The sequence below is a fragment of the Protopterus annectens genome, chromosome 10.part0, assembly GCF_019279795.1.
Source record: "Protopterus annectens isolate FY-2018-M chromosome 10.part0, PAN1.0, whole genome shotgun sequence".
NCBI classification, from domain to species: domain Eukaryota; kingdom Metazoa; phylum Chordata; order Ceratodontiformes; family Protopteridae; genus Protopterus; species Protopterus annectens.
In genome coordinates this window covers 1,686,402,110-1,686,417,852 of record NC_056744.1, presented here as the reverse complement: position 1 = coordinate 1,686,417,852, position 15,743 = coordinate 1,686,402,110, and the positions used below count along the sequence as shown (strand labels likewise).

Here is a 15,743-nt window from a genome sequence, read left to right as displayed (position 1 = left end):
AAAATAGTGCACTATGCTGTCCTTTGCTGAAGTTCAAGCTCAGTCTGCCTGTACTGTCATATTGTCTGTTTACAGCAACTTTAGTTGCTCTGTCCCCTGCAACCTGATGGCTATTGTCCGCGTGACCAGTATGGTAGCAGTGGGAACAGTGGTTGCTTGGGACACTGTCATAAGCATTTATACAAGTTAAAGAATGGTCATTTGGAGTCTGTCCTACTTTCCAGCATCATCTCAAGTATGTGCATCACTGCAAACATTGTGCCATTCATGCTTCAGCCTTATCTGAATAAGAATTTGTTAATCTCCCATCGCTTTAATCACACCCTCTCCAGTAGTGGCATGCAGCCATATAGTAAGTAGTTTGATGCCTTTAACTACCATGCAGCTATTAAGATCACCTTAACTTTGTCCACTGTACTTTATTGGCATGTTATGGCTCTTGCTGTGGGACAGCTGTTTCACTTGGATTAGTTTGGAGTCATGAATTATACCCTACTGCATCCTCCATACTCTGAATAAGTCTAGCTGTGTTTGTAAATTATGGCTTGGCTCCTTACAAGGCATTTGGCATTCAAAAGTATGGAATGTCTTCACTTTCCTGTTGAGCCACCCATGTGTACTCAGGCAGTAATCAAATCCTGTTCAGTGTGCCCTGATAACGGCAGTAAAGCCATCCATTATAGATGGTCATGTTCTGATGCTTTCTCCAGTCGGTCCTGCAACAGCTGTCTGCACTGTTTTCCTCACTTTCAAACACCCAGATGTGATGAATAGTCTGACATTCTGAATACTGTCATATCATTACACTGCAGTCTGGCATGATTGAGTCACAATTGTTGATGTCCCTCACTGCTTTCGGAAGAGCAGTCACCATAATTCCTACATTGCAGCCTTGTCCTCCACCAGAGTAGTATAGTGTGGATTTCAAACCAGTATAAGCAGGAATATGTCTTAGACTAGATAATGTAATGCAATCAGGAAGGTGTCAGTAGTAATACATGTATGGCAGGCCCAAAAAAGGTGCAACAGGAGCACAGGTTCAGTGAACAGCCCACAGGTACAATCTGCTACTGTCAGATGGATTTTGGATGACTGGTTTGCCCACAGTTTCAAATTGTGACTTTGAGCATGTCAGTGTAATGCCCACACTCTGTCATGAGCTAGACTGTACTTGTTTAGCGATTTTAATTGTGTGCAAAATTTTTAGCCTTTGTATCTAGGTAAATGAGAGCAGTATACACAGAAGTACATGTATGGTAACTGGAGAGCAATAGTTTAATTTGCGGACATAAAGAGGTTGCTATTGTGTGTGGGAGCTGGTTTGGATACATAGCTTGCATATAAGTAACAGCCAGTGATGCGTTTCCGTGCCTGTAGCAAGCAATAGTAGCCCGATTAGCAGTTATAAAAACAGTGACACCGGTGTCCTGGGAAATGTATTGTTACAGCCAGATGAGGAATTCATACTTCCTGGTAATGCAATGTTTATTTTTAGCTTGTGTTCAGTGTAACATCCATTGATGGACGATAACTGAGTAGTGACAATATTTGTTGGTGTTGTGTGAATGTTGAAACAGTATGTAGATGTCTGGACTTGCTATGTTTGTTGCAGCTGCAGATTGAAAGTATTGCTGTAGTGGTAATGAATAGTCTGAGTATGGTGCTTGACTTCAGCTGGTGATTGTGGAAGGCTGATTAGCTGCAGGTGTGTTCTGATAGTTTTGAGATGACTGGCTAGGGCTGCAGCTGCAAGTAGCGTTGTGGTGTGAATGGACCTCTGTGATGCTGGCTACCGTGAAGTGGTACAGAGGCTTGTCACAATGGTGCAATGTTGGTGAAGAACATTTGCACTTTGTAACCAAAAGCCAGCTTGTGTGGATGCCTACAGAGTGGGTAAGTATTGGTCTGCATGGATTGGTGCATAATTTAAAAGTTGAGTAATGTTTGTGAAAGTTCTCTTAACTTTTTATGACCAGGAATGAGTGACAGCTTGAGGAGACTGACCCGGAAAGTGCCGAGCTTTTCCACATCTTAAGAATGGATGACTGATGCTAACTAACTGATGTATTGGACGAGCTACAAACACTTACTCATGTCCTGGAAAGAATGACTACAACTCTGGCACCCGAAGGATTAGGTTGTGGAGTCAACATGGGATGAAGGTAAGGGGTATCTTTTCTATATCAGTCTTAATCGCGTAGTTGAGTAGAAATGTTTTAACGTCTCAATGTTATGAGCTGTTCTCCACGCAGGACTTTTAATTTCACTGTAATGTAAGCTATTAGACGGATGGATACAGTAAGTAGCAAATGTGCTATAAATTGTAAGGAACTGAGAGCGGACTCGATACAATTTATTTGCAATTGTGTGCCTAAAATATTTGGCTCTACTTATGTGCAACTACAGCACTGCGGTGGTGGTGCTGCTGTAGCATTGTCGCATGACTTTGTCCCGTTCGATTCTCGGGTAAAGCATCATCCATGTAGAGACATGCGTGAAGGGGCGTACCTTTGTTGAAGGTTGTATCAAGGCCGGCAACTCGCCACATAAAAATCTTCGGTAGACCGGAGTTCCACTGCGGCAACGCCTAACCGAGAAAAGCCAGAAGACCCAACTTATGTGTAACCATATTTCAAGATGTAATGTTCAAGGTCGAATGACTGAGATATTGATCTTGAGGTACTACTGACTGAGAAGGAACTTATGAAGTCAGGATTGGGAAGGAACTTGTGAAGTCGCATGGTCAATATGCAGGGCAGTAACACTAACAATTTTAAAACTCCACAGGACAGTGGTATGAGTTGGCCAAAACGTAAGGGAGTTTATCCTTCTAAAGTAATGCTTTGGATTTTGTGGAGAAACTGTTTGTAGATGCAGGTTCAGAGGCTAAATGGTAATCTTCAAAATGTCAGTCAAGGTTTATGATGTAGTCTGGCAGTGTTTCTATTGATGAAATGTAAGCATGGTGATTATAAAGCCAATGGTTGGTTATAGTAATGTAAAGGGACTTTCCATGACAGGGTTATAGTGATAAAACATTGCAGGATTTGAATAAATGCAGTTTATTGAAACAAGGAGAGGAATGAATTGTGACCAGAAGTACCACATCTGTGGATAATGTCCTTCCATGTCAGGGCTTGGTTATTATAGTGGCATTGAACAGAGTAAAAATTGACTGCTGTGTGTAATGCTGTATGGAGAGAAAGTGAATAAGTATTGCATTTTGTCTGAGATAGTAAAGTCTGGACAAAGTCTGTACATGCAGTGGCCTCTGTATGATAGGTATTTATCTTGATGGCCTTTTACTAAGCATTCTTGACTATAACTGACCTGGAACCTTCAGACTGGACCCACGATGGTGAATGGGGTGTTACAAGAGGAAAGGGTAAAGGTACAGCAGTACTTGACAGACTTGCTAAGCTGATGTGCTGGGTATATTTTTAAGGAGAAATGTACAGAGTAGGCATAGCTAATTTGTTATAATGAATGGGAGGAAACATAAATGTGTAGTGACACACTGAATGCTGACTGGTAAACTGAGGTGTAACCGTATTGACAAGTGCCTAATTTAGGATTGGGATTGTGGTTCTTTTATATGCACTTGTCCTCACAAACTATATGCTTTATGTCCACATGCAGTGTTTTACGTACAAGTAATTAAGGAATTTACAGTAGAGCAAAAATGTGAAGACCTGCATTGCAATACTGCTGTGGACAAATTAACTTCAATTACATTTTGGTGCAGCAGTGAGCATTTTAAAAAATCCTGAAAGTAACATGGTGTTTACTGATTAATGCAAAAGTGTAATGTCCTAGAACTGTCCTATTTTTCTTCACTGCAGCAGTCAAAATGTTTGGTACCTACAGTCAACAGGAAGGCATGAGAATGTGAGATCAAAATGCTTGCAAAACAGTGCCTCCTGAAGCACTATTGAGCATGGATAGTAATTTGACATCCTGTGGTGTAGCTAAAAAAATGTCCCCTCGTGAGAGTGAGACTGGAAGAGGTAAGCAGGCCATTAGTCAAGACTCCTGCTGTGAAATGTCAATCACAGCCATAAGCAGCTCAAATTACCTTCAGTTCTCTGACAGCTAGGGAGGTAGTGTGAAGGGGGAGGGGAGATGATTAGAAGAGCTACAAGCCAAGGATAACAAAAGACTTAAAAAAATTAGCAAGTCTAACAAGAAGCTGCAGTAAAAAAAAACTTTGAAAGTCTGTTCTTTGGAATTGCAGCTGATTGTGGTATAATTAGCCACTGAAAAGCAACCATTGTTTGGTAAAAAGTTTGTGATTGAAGCAACAGAGTGGATGCATGCTAAGTGAATACTGTGACAGCAACTGTGGAACAGGGACGGCTGCATGATGTCATGGTTTTGAGACAAATGCTGCGTTGTGGGATAGCAGGAGGCTTACTAAAACTTAGAAACAATTTCAACATGCTAGTCCCCATGTGGCAAGAGTACAAAATTACGTATACAAATTTCAAAAAAACTGTAAATGGTCCCAGAGTGCTGTTAAAATATAGGAAATATCAAAACTTGATGAAATAGACATATTTTTCCAGTCTATGGGTGCGGTTCTCCTTTAAAAGACTGACATTCCATCTTAGAAAATAAAACCTCTGAACTGCATTTTTCATTGCCCCTTTAAATGGAGGCGGTCACTTCCCAACACATTCTACTTCCTGTGCTCTAGACTGAAAATGAAACTGTAATGTATTGTTATTCTCATGGCTTGCAGAATGTTGTTTGTTAAATTTGTCAGTTTGCCTGAAACTCTGCTGATTCAATATTGCTGACACCAGATCAATAAAGTCTAGCTTAACAGGATTTTATACAGTGAAACAAAACTTCCCTGTTTCCTAATTGTGAGCAGGAACTTCCAGTTCAAAAACATCTACAGTGTATGTAAATTGAAAGTTGGTCATTATGGTTCAAAGTTCCTAGGAACTGAAGCTGGGGTATTCAATGCAGAAACAGTCTGCAAAAATAAAGAAGAGATGCAGAATCTGTGTGCTACAAATGGAGAACAGAGCACTGCTGTCGGGGGAGCACAGATGGAGACTGAGTTGTTCTGCCAGGAGGATGAGGCCTTATCTGTGTCCTGTGTTTCCGCAGACATTCCGGTCACAGTTTGACGTGTTCCTGCATGATGCAGCCAGTGTGTATAAGAGTATAGGGGATGATTCATGATGAATGTTAAGTAATTGGTTTCCTCTACAGGGGATGACTAGACAAAAGAATTATCCTCCAAAATATTCAGCCTGGATTTTTTTTCTTGGTTAATGAATAAATATTATTCATATAAAAAAGTCAGTATTTTTTGACACAAAGCTAAAGCCTTAGAATGTGTGATATTAAGTGACATAGTAGAAGGTTATGTAGGAAAGATGTGCTTTTTTTGCTGATTACAGAAAAGTTTTGCAGCATGACTGATACACAGAGTAGGTTCAGAAAAAAGTTGACTGTGAATGTAAAAGAGAGATGGTGTTAAGCATGATTGCTTAAATTCAGTGCATCTGTGAGGTAACCTAAACTGAAACAAGTGCACAAGGGTTGTGTGAAAGTGTTATGCATTAACAAATGAGGAAGGGCTAGGGGTTCATCTTATCTGATTAACTAAATATATGCAGCTATTATGAGTGGAGAGCAATTCAGAAAGGCTGTTTGAATGCGCAGCTGCTGTGTAAAATAAGGGCATGGAAAAACAAACTAAAAAAAAAGTTATTCCTTCATATACAAAGAGGTGTAAACAAAACAAAAGTTATTATGCCTTATATGGGTAGAGTTCACATAAACTGATAATGAAAGGCAGTTCTTAACAGACCTCATCTTTTCTAAGGGATGTGGACATCTTTGAAGGTAATTTAATTCACTCATGAGAAAAAGTTTGGTGCATGGTCATGCACAAACTTTAATAAATGTAAATATATATATATATATATATATATATATATATATATACTTATATATATATTCTTAAAAGAAGGTATAAAACATTTTAAGCACCACAGAAGGTGGTAATAGAGCACTGGTAGTTCGGCTATATGTAAAAAACAAAATAAAAGATGTTACAGAAATCAAGAAGGACACAATCTGTATCACGCACAGCCCATGAGGAGTAAGATAGCCGACTATTTATTCAGAAAAAGGTGATGAATTATTTGTATAGTCCTAACTGAAAAATTTGCACTATTAAAACAGTAAATGAGGTTTAAAAAATATATGAGTCAGGCACTGCAATAAGATCTTTGATGTGATCAGAAATGTAAAGTAAGCTATTGGTTTATCTAAACAGAATATGCTCAGTCTGGAGATTAGGTGAGCCAAACTTATCTTTTCTGGTACGCTTTCCATAGTCTGTGTTTCATAAGCTTAACGCATGTGGCCAAGCAAAAAAGCGAGATCTGCAAGTAAGTGGCTTGCTTGTGAGCAAGGCTTTCTTCTTTATGAATTATCTAATTAATGTGGCAGTCCTCTCCTTTTGTGGTCTTGAAGGATGGGAAGCTGCATGTTTTAGTTAAGCTGGTAGTATGGAGTTGGCCTGGCATTCTATGAAAACACTAATTCCACCTTTTCTAGTAAGAAGAAAAATGCGTGCTTATCACGAAGGCTTGGTGGTTTTCATGGGTTTAACATTCTTTTCTTGTTTTTTTTGTGAGAAAAAAAAGGGCATGTAAACCTACTAATTCCACCTTTTCTAGTAGAAGAAAATGCATTGCTTATCACAGGAAGCAGATAGTTTTCTTATAGGATTTTAACATTCTTTTCTTTGTTTTGCCTTGTGAGAAAAAGGGCATGTAAACTCTACTAATTCCACCTTTTCTAGAAGAAAATGCATTGCTTATCACATGAAGCAGATAGTTTTCCTTATTTTAACATTCTTTTCGCTTTTGTGAGAAAAAAGAGCATGTAAACCAAAAAATAAAAGTACAGTTTGCTAAATTCCTACACATAAATGTAGATATTCGAGGATCTCCATTGCTTGAGTCCTGACTTCAATGGATTACTACGCTGCCCTCCATCAGGTCTTCAATACTCAAAGGGCTAGGATCTGGCTGGTCGGTCATGGCGCCTTTGAGACTGACGTGGTGTCAGTGCCATAAATTGCATGACCGGATGCCGCCAACTTAGGTCTTTCTTTGCCTCAGATGTCAGAATGCGAAAAAAGCACCACCAAAACCCCAATCTAAAAAGAAAAGGGAAGGAGGGAGGAAGATTGGGACTGCAGCATATGGAGACTTCTCGGACATCTGACATTTATGGTGGGTACAAAACTGTACTATGTTCGCTTCGTCTCCATTGCTAAACTGACATTAATGGGTAGAATCCCAGAACAACAGAAAAAACAAAAAGGGAGGTTGGACAACTAAATAGCTGAGGAGCTTTTCGCGCAGACATGCTCCTGTAAGACTGCAGTTATGGCAAACCCAGCCCTAGACTTCTATAGAATAAAGAGGCAAATGATAATGCTTTTTGTATGAGGTATGCACAGAACTCAGGTAGCGCCTCCTAGAATGTTTTAGTAGCTACCCCTCTTAAAAAAGCAGTAGATGTGGTCGTAGCCCTGGTAGGAATGTGAGGCCTGAGTCCCAACTTTGGAACCTCATTTCCATGATGAGAATAACAACAATGCTAATGGCCAATCCGAGACTTGGGAATATAGTTTGTTCGAGACAGCTTTTCCAATGAAGTCACAGCAAAGCAGAAACAAAATAACTGGATGAGAACTTCTGAACTCTTTGATTCTACCAGACAAATAATATCGTAACTGCCTTCCATGTACATCCAAAGAACGCAAAACTTTTTCCTTCAGCTTGGGGGCGAAGCATGCGCAGGCAACGTATAGACTGTTCAATGCCACATTAGAAACCACTTTAGGCAGAAAAGCAGGATTAGTACGCCATGAAACTCTGTCCCTGCAGGCAATCAGAAAAGATTCACCGCCATGAGAGCCTGTATCTAATAATTCTTCATAGCAGAAGTAACAGCCAACAAAGCAGTCTTCCAAGACAACAACTTCAAGCCGCCGAGCTAAAATTCAAAAGGAGGCAGAGTCAGCTTCTCCAAAACAAAATTAAGATCCCGTAGCAGGAGCTCCTCCGGGGGTCTTATATTCTTGGTCTCTAAGAAACTGGTTAACAATGGATGTGAAAATAAAGGAGGGTCACCATCATAGTGAAGGCAGAAATAGCTATGCACTTATTATAGCGAGAAAGACAAACCCTGTCCATATCACATAGTCAAATATTGGGTAATGTGTCAACTCAAATCAGGCATGTGACATCAAAGCCTTTAGCTGAACTCCAAAGAAAAATCTCTTCCATTTATCAGCATAAACTTTTCGAGAATAGACTTGGCTTCCAGTGCAAGAACATCCAAAACTTGTTGAGGGAGCTGGCTGGCACTCATTCTAAAACTGAATGCTTGTGGCTGTCAGGTGTAGGATCGCAAGACCCCGGATTACTGGAGAAAAACGATTGTTTTCCCTGAGACAATAAGGAGGAATCCAAGGGTACGGCCAAGGGGCCCCTGAATTAAACTCCTCAAATGAGAGGGTACCACGCTGACGAAAATAACTGTGCTATATGACTGGTTTTTAACGCAGTTTGTCCTCCGACTTCGGCAGAATCTCAAGCGAAGGCAACAATACCACCACGTCGTCTCAAACCAAAGATACAACCGCCCATGCTTCGATGTGAAAACAGCCTTTGTGCAAAACAGAGGTAGTTGAAATTCAGAGGAGAAGCCGTAACAGATCTATGTCTGGAGTTCCTCAGTTTTGTCAACTGATTTAAAACAATTCCGAGTGATCCAACTTCCACTGTGGGAGAGGATCCACCCCTTTTGATGAAATAGACATATTTTTCCAGTCTATGGGTGCGGTTCTCCTTTAAAAGACTGACATTCCATCTTAGAAAATAAAACCTCTGAACTGCATTTTTCATTGCCCCTTTAAATGGAGGCGGTCACTTCCCAACACATTCTACTTCCTGTGCTCTAGACTGAAAATGAAACTGTAATGTATTGTTATTCTCATGGCTTGCAGAATGTTGTTTGTTAAATTTGTCAGTTTGCCTGAAACTCTGCTGATTCAATATTGCTGACACCAGATCAATAAAGTCTAGCTTAACAGGATTTTATACAGTGAAACAAAACTTCCCTGTTCTAATTGTAGACAGGAACTTCCCAGTGAAAACATCTACAGTGAATTGAAAGTTGGTCATTATGGTTCAAAGTTCCTAGGAACTGAAGCTGGGGTATTCAATGCAGGAAACAGTCTGCAAAAATAAAGAAGAGATGCAGAATCTGTGTGCTACAAATGGGAGAACAGAGCACTGCTGTGGGGAGCACAGATGGAGACTGGAGTTGTTCTGCCAGGAGGATGAGGCCTTTATCTGTGTCCTGTGTGCTCGCAGACATTCCGGTCACAGTTTTGTGTTCCTGCATGATGCAGCCAGTGTGTATAAGGTAAGGGATGATTCATGATGAATGTTAAGTAATTGGTTTCCTCTACGGGGATGACTAGACAAAAGAATTATCCTCCAAAATATTCAGCCTGGATTTTTTTTTCTTGGTTAATGAATAATGTATTCATATAAAAAAGTCAGTATTTTGTGACACAAAGCAGAAGCTTAGAATGTGTGATATTAAGTGACATAGTAGAAGGTTATGTAGGAAAGATGTGCTTTTTTTTTGCTGATTACAGAAAGTTTTGCAGCATGACTGATACACAAGTAGGTTCAGAAAAAAGTTGACTGTGAATGTAAAAGAGATGGTGTTAAGCATGATTGCTTAAATTCAGTGCATCTGTGAGGTAACCTAAACTGAAACAAGTGCAAAGGGTTGTGTGAAAGTGTTAGCATTAACAAATGAGGAAGGGGCTAGGGGTTCATCTTATCTGATTAACTAAATATATGCAGCTATTATGAGGGAGAGCACCAGAAAGGCTGTTTGAATACTTGGCTGTGTACAAAAGGGCATGGAAAAACAAACTAAAAAAAAAAAGTTATTATTCCTTATACAAAGAGGTGTGCTAAAACAAAACAAAAAGTTATTATGCCTTATATAGGTAGAGTTCACATAAACTGACAATGAGCAGTTCTACAGACCTCATCTTTCTAAGGGATGTGGACATTTTGAAGGTAATTTAATTCACCATGAGAAAATGGTGCATGGTCTGCACAAACTTTAATAAATGTAAATATATATATATATATATATATATATATATATATATATATATATATATATATATTCTTAAAATAGGTATAAAAACATTTTAAGCACCACAGAAGTGGTAATAGAGTACACGTGGTTGCCATATTAAAAACAAAATAAAAGATGTTACAGAACAAGAGGACACAATCTGTACTCACGCACAGCTCAGAGGAGTAAGAGGAAGGACTATTTCACAGAAAAGGTGATGAATTATTTGTATAGTCTAACTGAAAATTTGCACTATTAAAACAGTAAATGAGTTTAAAAATGTGAGTCAGGCATAAATAAGATCTTTGATGTGATCAGAAATGTAAAGTAAGCTATTGGTTTATCTAAACAGATATGCCAGTCTGGAGATTAGGTGGGCCAAACTTATCTTTTTCTGATGCCATAGTCTGTGTTTCTATAGCTTAACCATGTGTAAAGCAAAAAGACAGTCTGCAAGTAGTTTTGCTTGTAGGGCTTTCTTCTTTATGAATTATCTAATTAATGTGGCAGTCCCTCCTTTGTGGCCTGAAGGATGCAGGCTGCATGTTTTAGTTAAGCTGTAGTATGGAGTTGGCCTGTATTCTATGAAAACTACTAATTCCACCTTTTCTAGTAGAAGAAAATGCATTGCTTATCACAGGAAGCAGATAGTTTTCCTTAGTTTTAACATTCTTTTCTTGTTTTTTTTGTGAGAAAAAAAAGGCATGTAAACCAAAAATAAAGTACAGTTTTGTACCTACCATAAATGTAGATGTTCGAGGATCTCCATTGCTGCAGTCCTGACTAATGGGTACTCCGCTGCCCTCCATCGGCCCGAATACCAAAGGGCTAGATCTGGCGTCGGTCATGGCGCCCGAGACTGACGTGGTGTCAGTATAAATGCGCATGACCGATGCCATAACTTTAGTCTTCCTTGCCTCAGATGTCAGAATGCAAAAAAAAAAAACACCACCCAAAAACCCCAATCTAAAAAGAAAAAGGGGGAAGGAGGGAGGGAAAATTGGACTGCAGCAATGGAGATCCTCGAACATCTACATTTATGGTAGGTACAAAACTGTACTATGTTCGCTGCCTCCCATTGCTGCAGTCCTGACTAATGGGTAGAATCCCAGAGCAACGGAAAAAACAAAAAGGGAGGTTGGACAACTAAATAGCCTGAGGAGCTGCAGACATGCCCTGTAAGACTGCAGTGGCAAACCCAGCCCTAGACTTAGAATAAAGAGGCAAATGATAATGCTTTGTAAAGGTATGCACAGAACTCCAGGTAGCTGCCTCTAGAATGTCTTTAGTAGCTACCCCTCTTAAAAAAGCAGTAGATGTGGCCGTAGCCCTAGTAGAATGAGGCCTGATCCCAACTGGAACCTCTTTTCCATGATGAGAATAACAAAAAGCAATACAATGGCCAATCCACTTGGAAATAGTTTGTTTCGAGACAGCTTTTCCAAGGGAAGTCACAGCAAACGAAACAAATAACTGATGAGAACTTCTGAACTCTTTGATTCTGAACAAATAATATCGTAACTGCCTATGTACATCCAAAGAATGCAAAACTTTTTCCCCTTCAGTTTGGGGGTTAGCATAAAAAGTAGGCAAATGTATAGACTGGTTCAATGCCACATTAGAAACCACTTTAGGCAGAAAAGTAGGATTAGTACGCAAGGAAACTCTGTCCCTGTGAAAAATCAGAAAAGATTCCACTGCCATGAGAGCCTGTAATTCAGACACCCTTCTAGCAGAAGTAACAGCCAACAAAAAAGCAGTCTTCCAAGACAACAACTTCAAGTCAGCCGTAGCTGCAGGTTCAAAAGGAGGCAGAGTCAGCTTCTCCAAAACAAAATTAAGATCCCAAGTAGGAGTAGGAGCCCTCCGTGGGGGTCTTATATTCTTTGCCCCTCTAAGAAACTGTTTAAGCAATGGATGTGAAAATAAAGGAGGGTCACCATCATAGTGAGCAGAAATAGCTGCAGCATGCACTTTAATAGAAGAGAAAGACAAACCCTTGTCCAATAACATAGTCAAATATTGCAATGTACAACTCAAATCAGGCAATGTGACATCAAAGCCTTTAGCTGAACTCCAAAGAAAAAATCTCTTCCATTTATCAGCATAAACTTTTCGAGTACTAGGACGCCTGGCTTCCAAAAGAACATCCAAAACTTGTTGAGGGAGCTGAAGGCACTCATTCTCTAAAACTGAATGCGCCAGGCTGTCAGGTGTAGGGATCGCACCCTGACATTGAGAAAATGATTGTTTTCCTGAGACAATAAGTGAGGAATCCGTGGTAATGGCCAAGGGGCCCCCTGAATTAAACTCCTCAACAGAGGGTACCAATGCTGACGAGGCCAATCCGGTGCTATAAGGATCATGCACGGTTTGTCCCTCCTGACTTTCAACAGGACTTTTGGAAGAAGAGGCAGAGGAGGAAAGGCATACACGTGAAGGTTGCTCCAACTGAAGGATAGTGCATCTATTTTCCAGGCTTTCGGATGAAACAGCCTTGTGCAAAACAGAGGTAGTTGGAAATTCAGAGGAGAAGCGAACAGATCTATGTCTGGAGTTCCCCAAGCCATGGTCAACTGACGAAACACCTGAGGATCCAACTTCCATTCGTGAGGATCCACCATTTGTCTGCTCAGAACATCCGCTAATGAATTCTGTTCCCCTGGCAGAAACTGTGCTCGAAGAGTGATGTGCAGATCCAAAGCAGTTTCCCATAACAGCATTGCTTGTCTGCAAAGAGGGTAAGAATGAGTTCCCCCCTGCTTGTTGATGTACCACATGACAGTTGTGTTGTCTGTTCGAATCAACACTAGTCCCGGGCGAAGTAGATCCTTGAATGCTTTTAAGGCAAATTGAACTGCCAGCATCTCCTTCATATTGATATGCAAGTGAAGCAACTCCGGGGGCCAAAGGTCTTGAATCCATTTTCCTTTGAAATGAGCACCCCAGGCTGACTCCGAGGCGTCTGTCGTTAATATCTGACTTGCCTCTGGTTGGGTCACAGAGAGTCCCTTGTTTAGGTGACATTCCTGAGCCCACCACACAAATTCCTTCTGGATGCAAGGAAGAATCCGAATGACAGTGTCCAAATCGTGGCTGTGTTGAGACCAAACGCTTTTGAGATACCATTGTAACTTCCTCATATGCAGTTTGGCATTGGGAAGTACTAGAATGCAAGATGCCATGAACCCCAAGGCTTGAAGGACTGTCCTTGCAGTCAGCCTGGACAGGACTGATAGCTGTATGAAGTACTGTTGAAGATTTCTTTGTTTGTCCGGGGTAAGAAATGCCATCTGAGTCGCTGTATTCAGACTCACACCCAGAAAACACATCTCTCGTGAGGGTACTAGACTGGACTTTATTTCGTTCACAGAATACCCCAGGCATCTGAAAACTGGCATCACACACTGCAGATGTCGAAGTAGTTTGTGCTTGTCTGGAGCCAGAATCAAACAATCGTCCAGATAAGGATAAATCTGAATTCCCTGTAGTCTGAGAAAAGCTAGTACTGGAGCCAGGACTTTTGTGAATACCCTGGGCGCAGTAGATAAGCCAAAGGGCAATGCAGAGAACTGATAATGCAAATTCCCAGTCCGAAACCTCAGGAATTTCCTGCAACTGGGCCTGATAGGAATGTGAAGATAGGCCTCCTTGAGATCCAAAGTCACCATCCAGTGATCCCTGCCCAGCATAGGCAACAGCTGTTGCAGTGTTAACATCTTGAATTTCGGAATTTCTAGAAAGGTGTTTAGAATGGATAAATCCAGAATGGGCCTCCAAGTATTTCCCTTCTTTGGCACTAAGAAAAGACGGGAATAAAACCCTGTGCCTCTTTCCGCAGAAGGAACTTCCTGTATTGCTCCCAACTGGAGCAGAGAAGAAATTTGTGCTTCCAATTTTTGCTGATGAGGCACATCCGGCATACCGTTGAAAGGCGGGAAAGTGTGAAAATAAAATTTGTAGCCTCGAGTTACAATGTCCAACACCCATTTGTCCTGGGTAACCAAATGCCAATTCCCGTTGAAAAGTCCCAGTTTTCCGCCTAGAGGAGCTGCCAGCAAAGCAGAGTCCGGCAGCTGAAGACACAGGTCATTGGGTCTGCTTCCGAAAGGACTGACCCCTGCCCTCCCCAGCAGAAGGGGTAGAGGAACTCAAAGACCTAGAAGTAACAGGGCCCTGAAAGGAAGCCCTACCTCTACCACGCCTCGACCTGCCCCTAGAATGAAAATCCGAAGAGGGAAAAGACCATCCCTTAGCAGGCCAATTCCTATTGAACTTAGGAGGCTGAACCTGTAAAAATTCCTTAACTGTCTGCATAGATTTAGCTTTTTCCTCCATTTTTTTCAAAACTAATTCCACTGGAGGGCCAAAAAGAACATCAGATTGCAAAGGAGCATCCATAATACGAGCTTTAACATGCTCTGACAAGGACTGATCTTTAAGCCAGGCATGTCTGCGAACAACAGAACTAGTAGCAGCCACCCTGGAAGAAGCTTGTAAAGCATCAAAACCACACTGCAGAGAATGCTTACCAACCTGGTCTGAAGCATGCACTAAATCCTGAAGCTCCTTACAGGCAATACCTTCAGCTAAAGCATCCACTTTACATTTCAATTGACTTAACAAAAAATTCTGATACTTGAGCATATGAAACTGACAATTCAAAGCCCTCATAGCCAAAGTAGAAGAGGTATACAGTTTTTTACCCCACCTATCCAGGGCCCTAGCATCTTTGTCCAGAGGAACTGGATTCTTAACCACAGAGGCCTTAACACCCTTGGGGCCTTGAGAAACAGTTTCTGGATCAGCCCCTGGGCTCTTAAACAAGTAATTGTGAGCTTCCGGAACCCTGTAGTATCTATCTGGTTTAACAGGGGCAGGAGGCAGAGAATCTGGGTTAAGGGCAGCCTCAGAAAATACATCCTGAACAACATCCAGCACAGGAGGAATAGCCAAGGGCCTGTGCTGAGGCAAAAACAAAAATTCTCTCAGCCTTTTACGAGAATCAGAATAATCCTGGCCCTCCCATTTGAAATGTTCCCTCATGGAATGCAAAGTTTCAGAGAAAGAAAAATCTTCTGGAGGTGACGCAGAGGGAGAAGCATCCTCAGCCTCCGAATCAGAATAGGGAGGGAAATCCTGAAGGTCTTCCACAGAGGAATCTGACTCAATGGAAGACTGAACCAAACCCTCCAACTCTGTCTCTACCCTGGGCCTCTTCTCAGGGGGAGGCATGGAACCCCTAATTAAAGTAATCAAATCTTCAGCCATCTTTAACATGTGCTTCCTAGGAGCTGGACCCTGGGAAAAAGCACCCGCAGGGGCAGATTTAAACTTAGAATGGCCTTTGCCTAGAGAAGGAGGAGGCTTAACCACCCTACGAGGGGAGGGAGCCACAGACAACAGAGGAGCACCCTCAACCTGGCCTAACAAAGGAGAAGCCACCCCCTGTAGTAACAAAGGCTCCCCTTGACACTCAGGCACACTGTCAGAAAGAACCACTGAAGCAGCCAGTGGTTCTACAGGACCGACGT

At 41.3% G+C, this 15,743-nt stretch overlaps 1 protein-coding gene across 1 annotated transcript in view; it reads left to right on the top strand.

Annotated features, from left to right (window-relative positions):
- The first annotated feature begins 9,015 nt into the window (after window positions 1-9,015).
- Window positions 9,016-15,743, top strand: part of LOC122814420 (tripartite motif-containing protein 10-like) — a 142,794-nt gene continuing 136,066 nt past the window's right edge. The window contains exon 1 of the mRNA XM_044087002.1: window positions 9,016-9,471. Within this exon, the coding sequence (XP_043942937.1) occupies window positions 9,268-9,471 (204 nt within the window). The 5' untranslated portion in view covers window positions 9,016-9,267. The remainder of the gene's footprint in view (window positions 9,472-15,743) is intronic.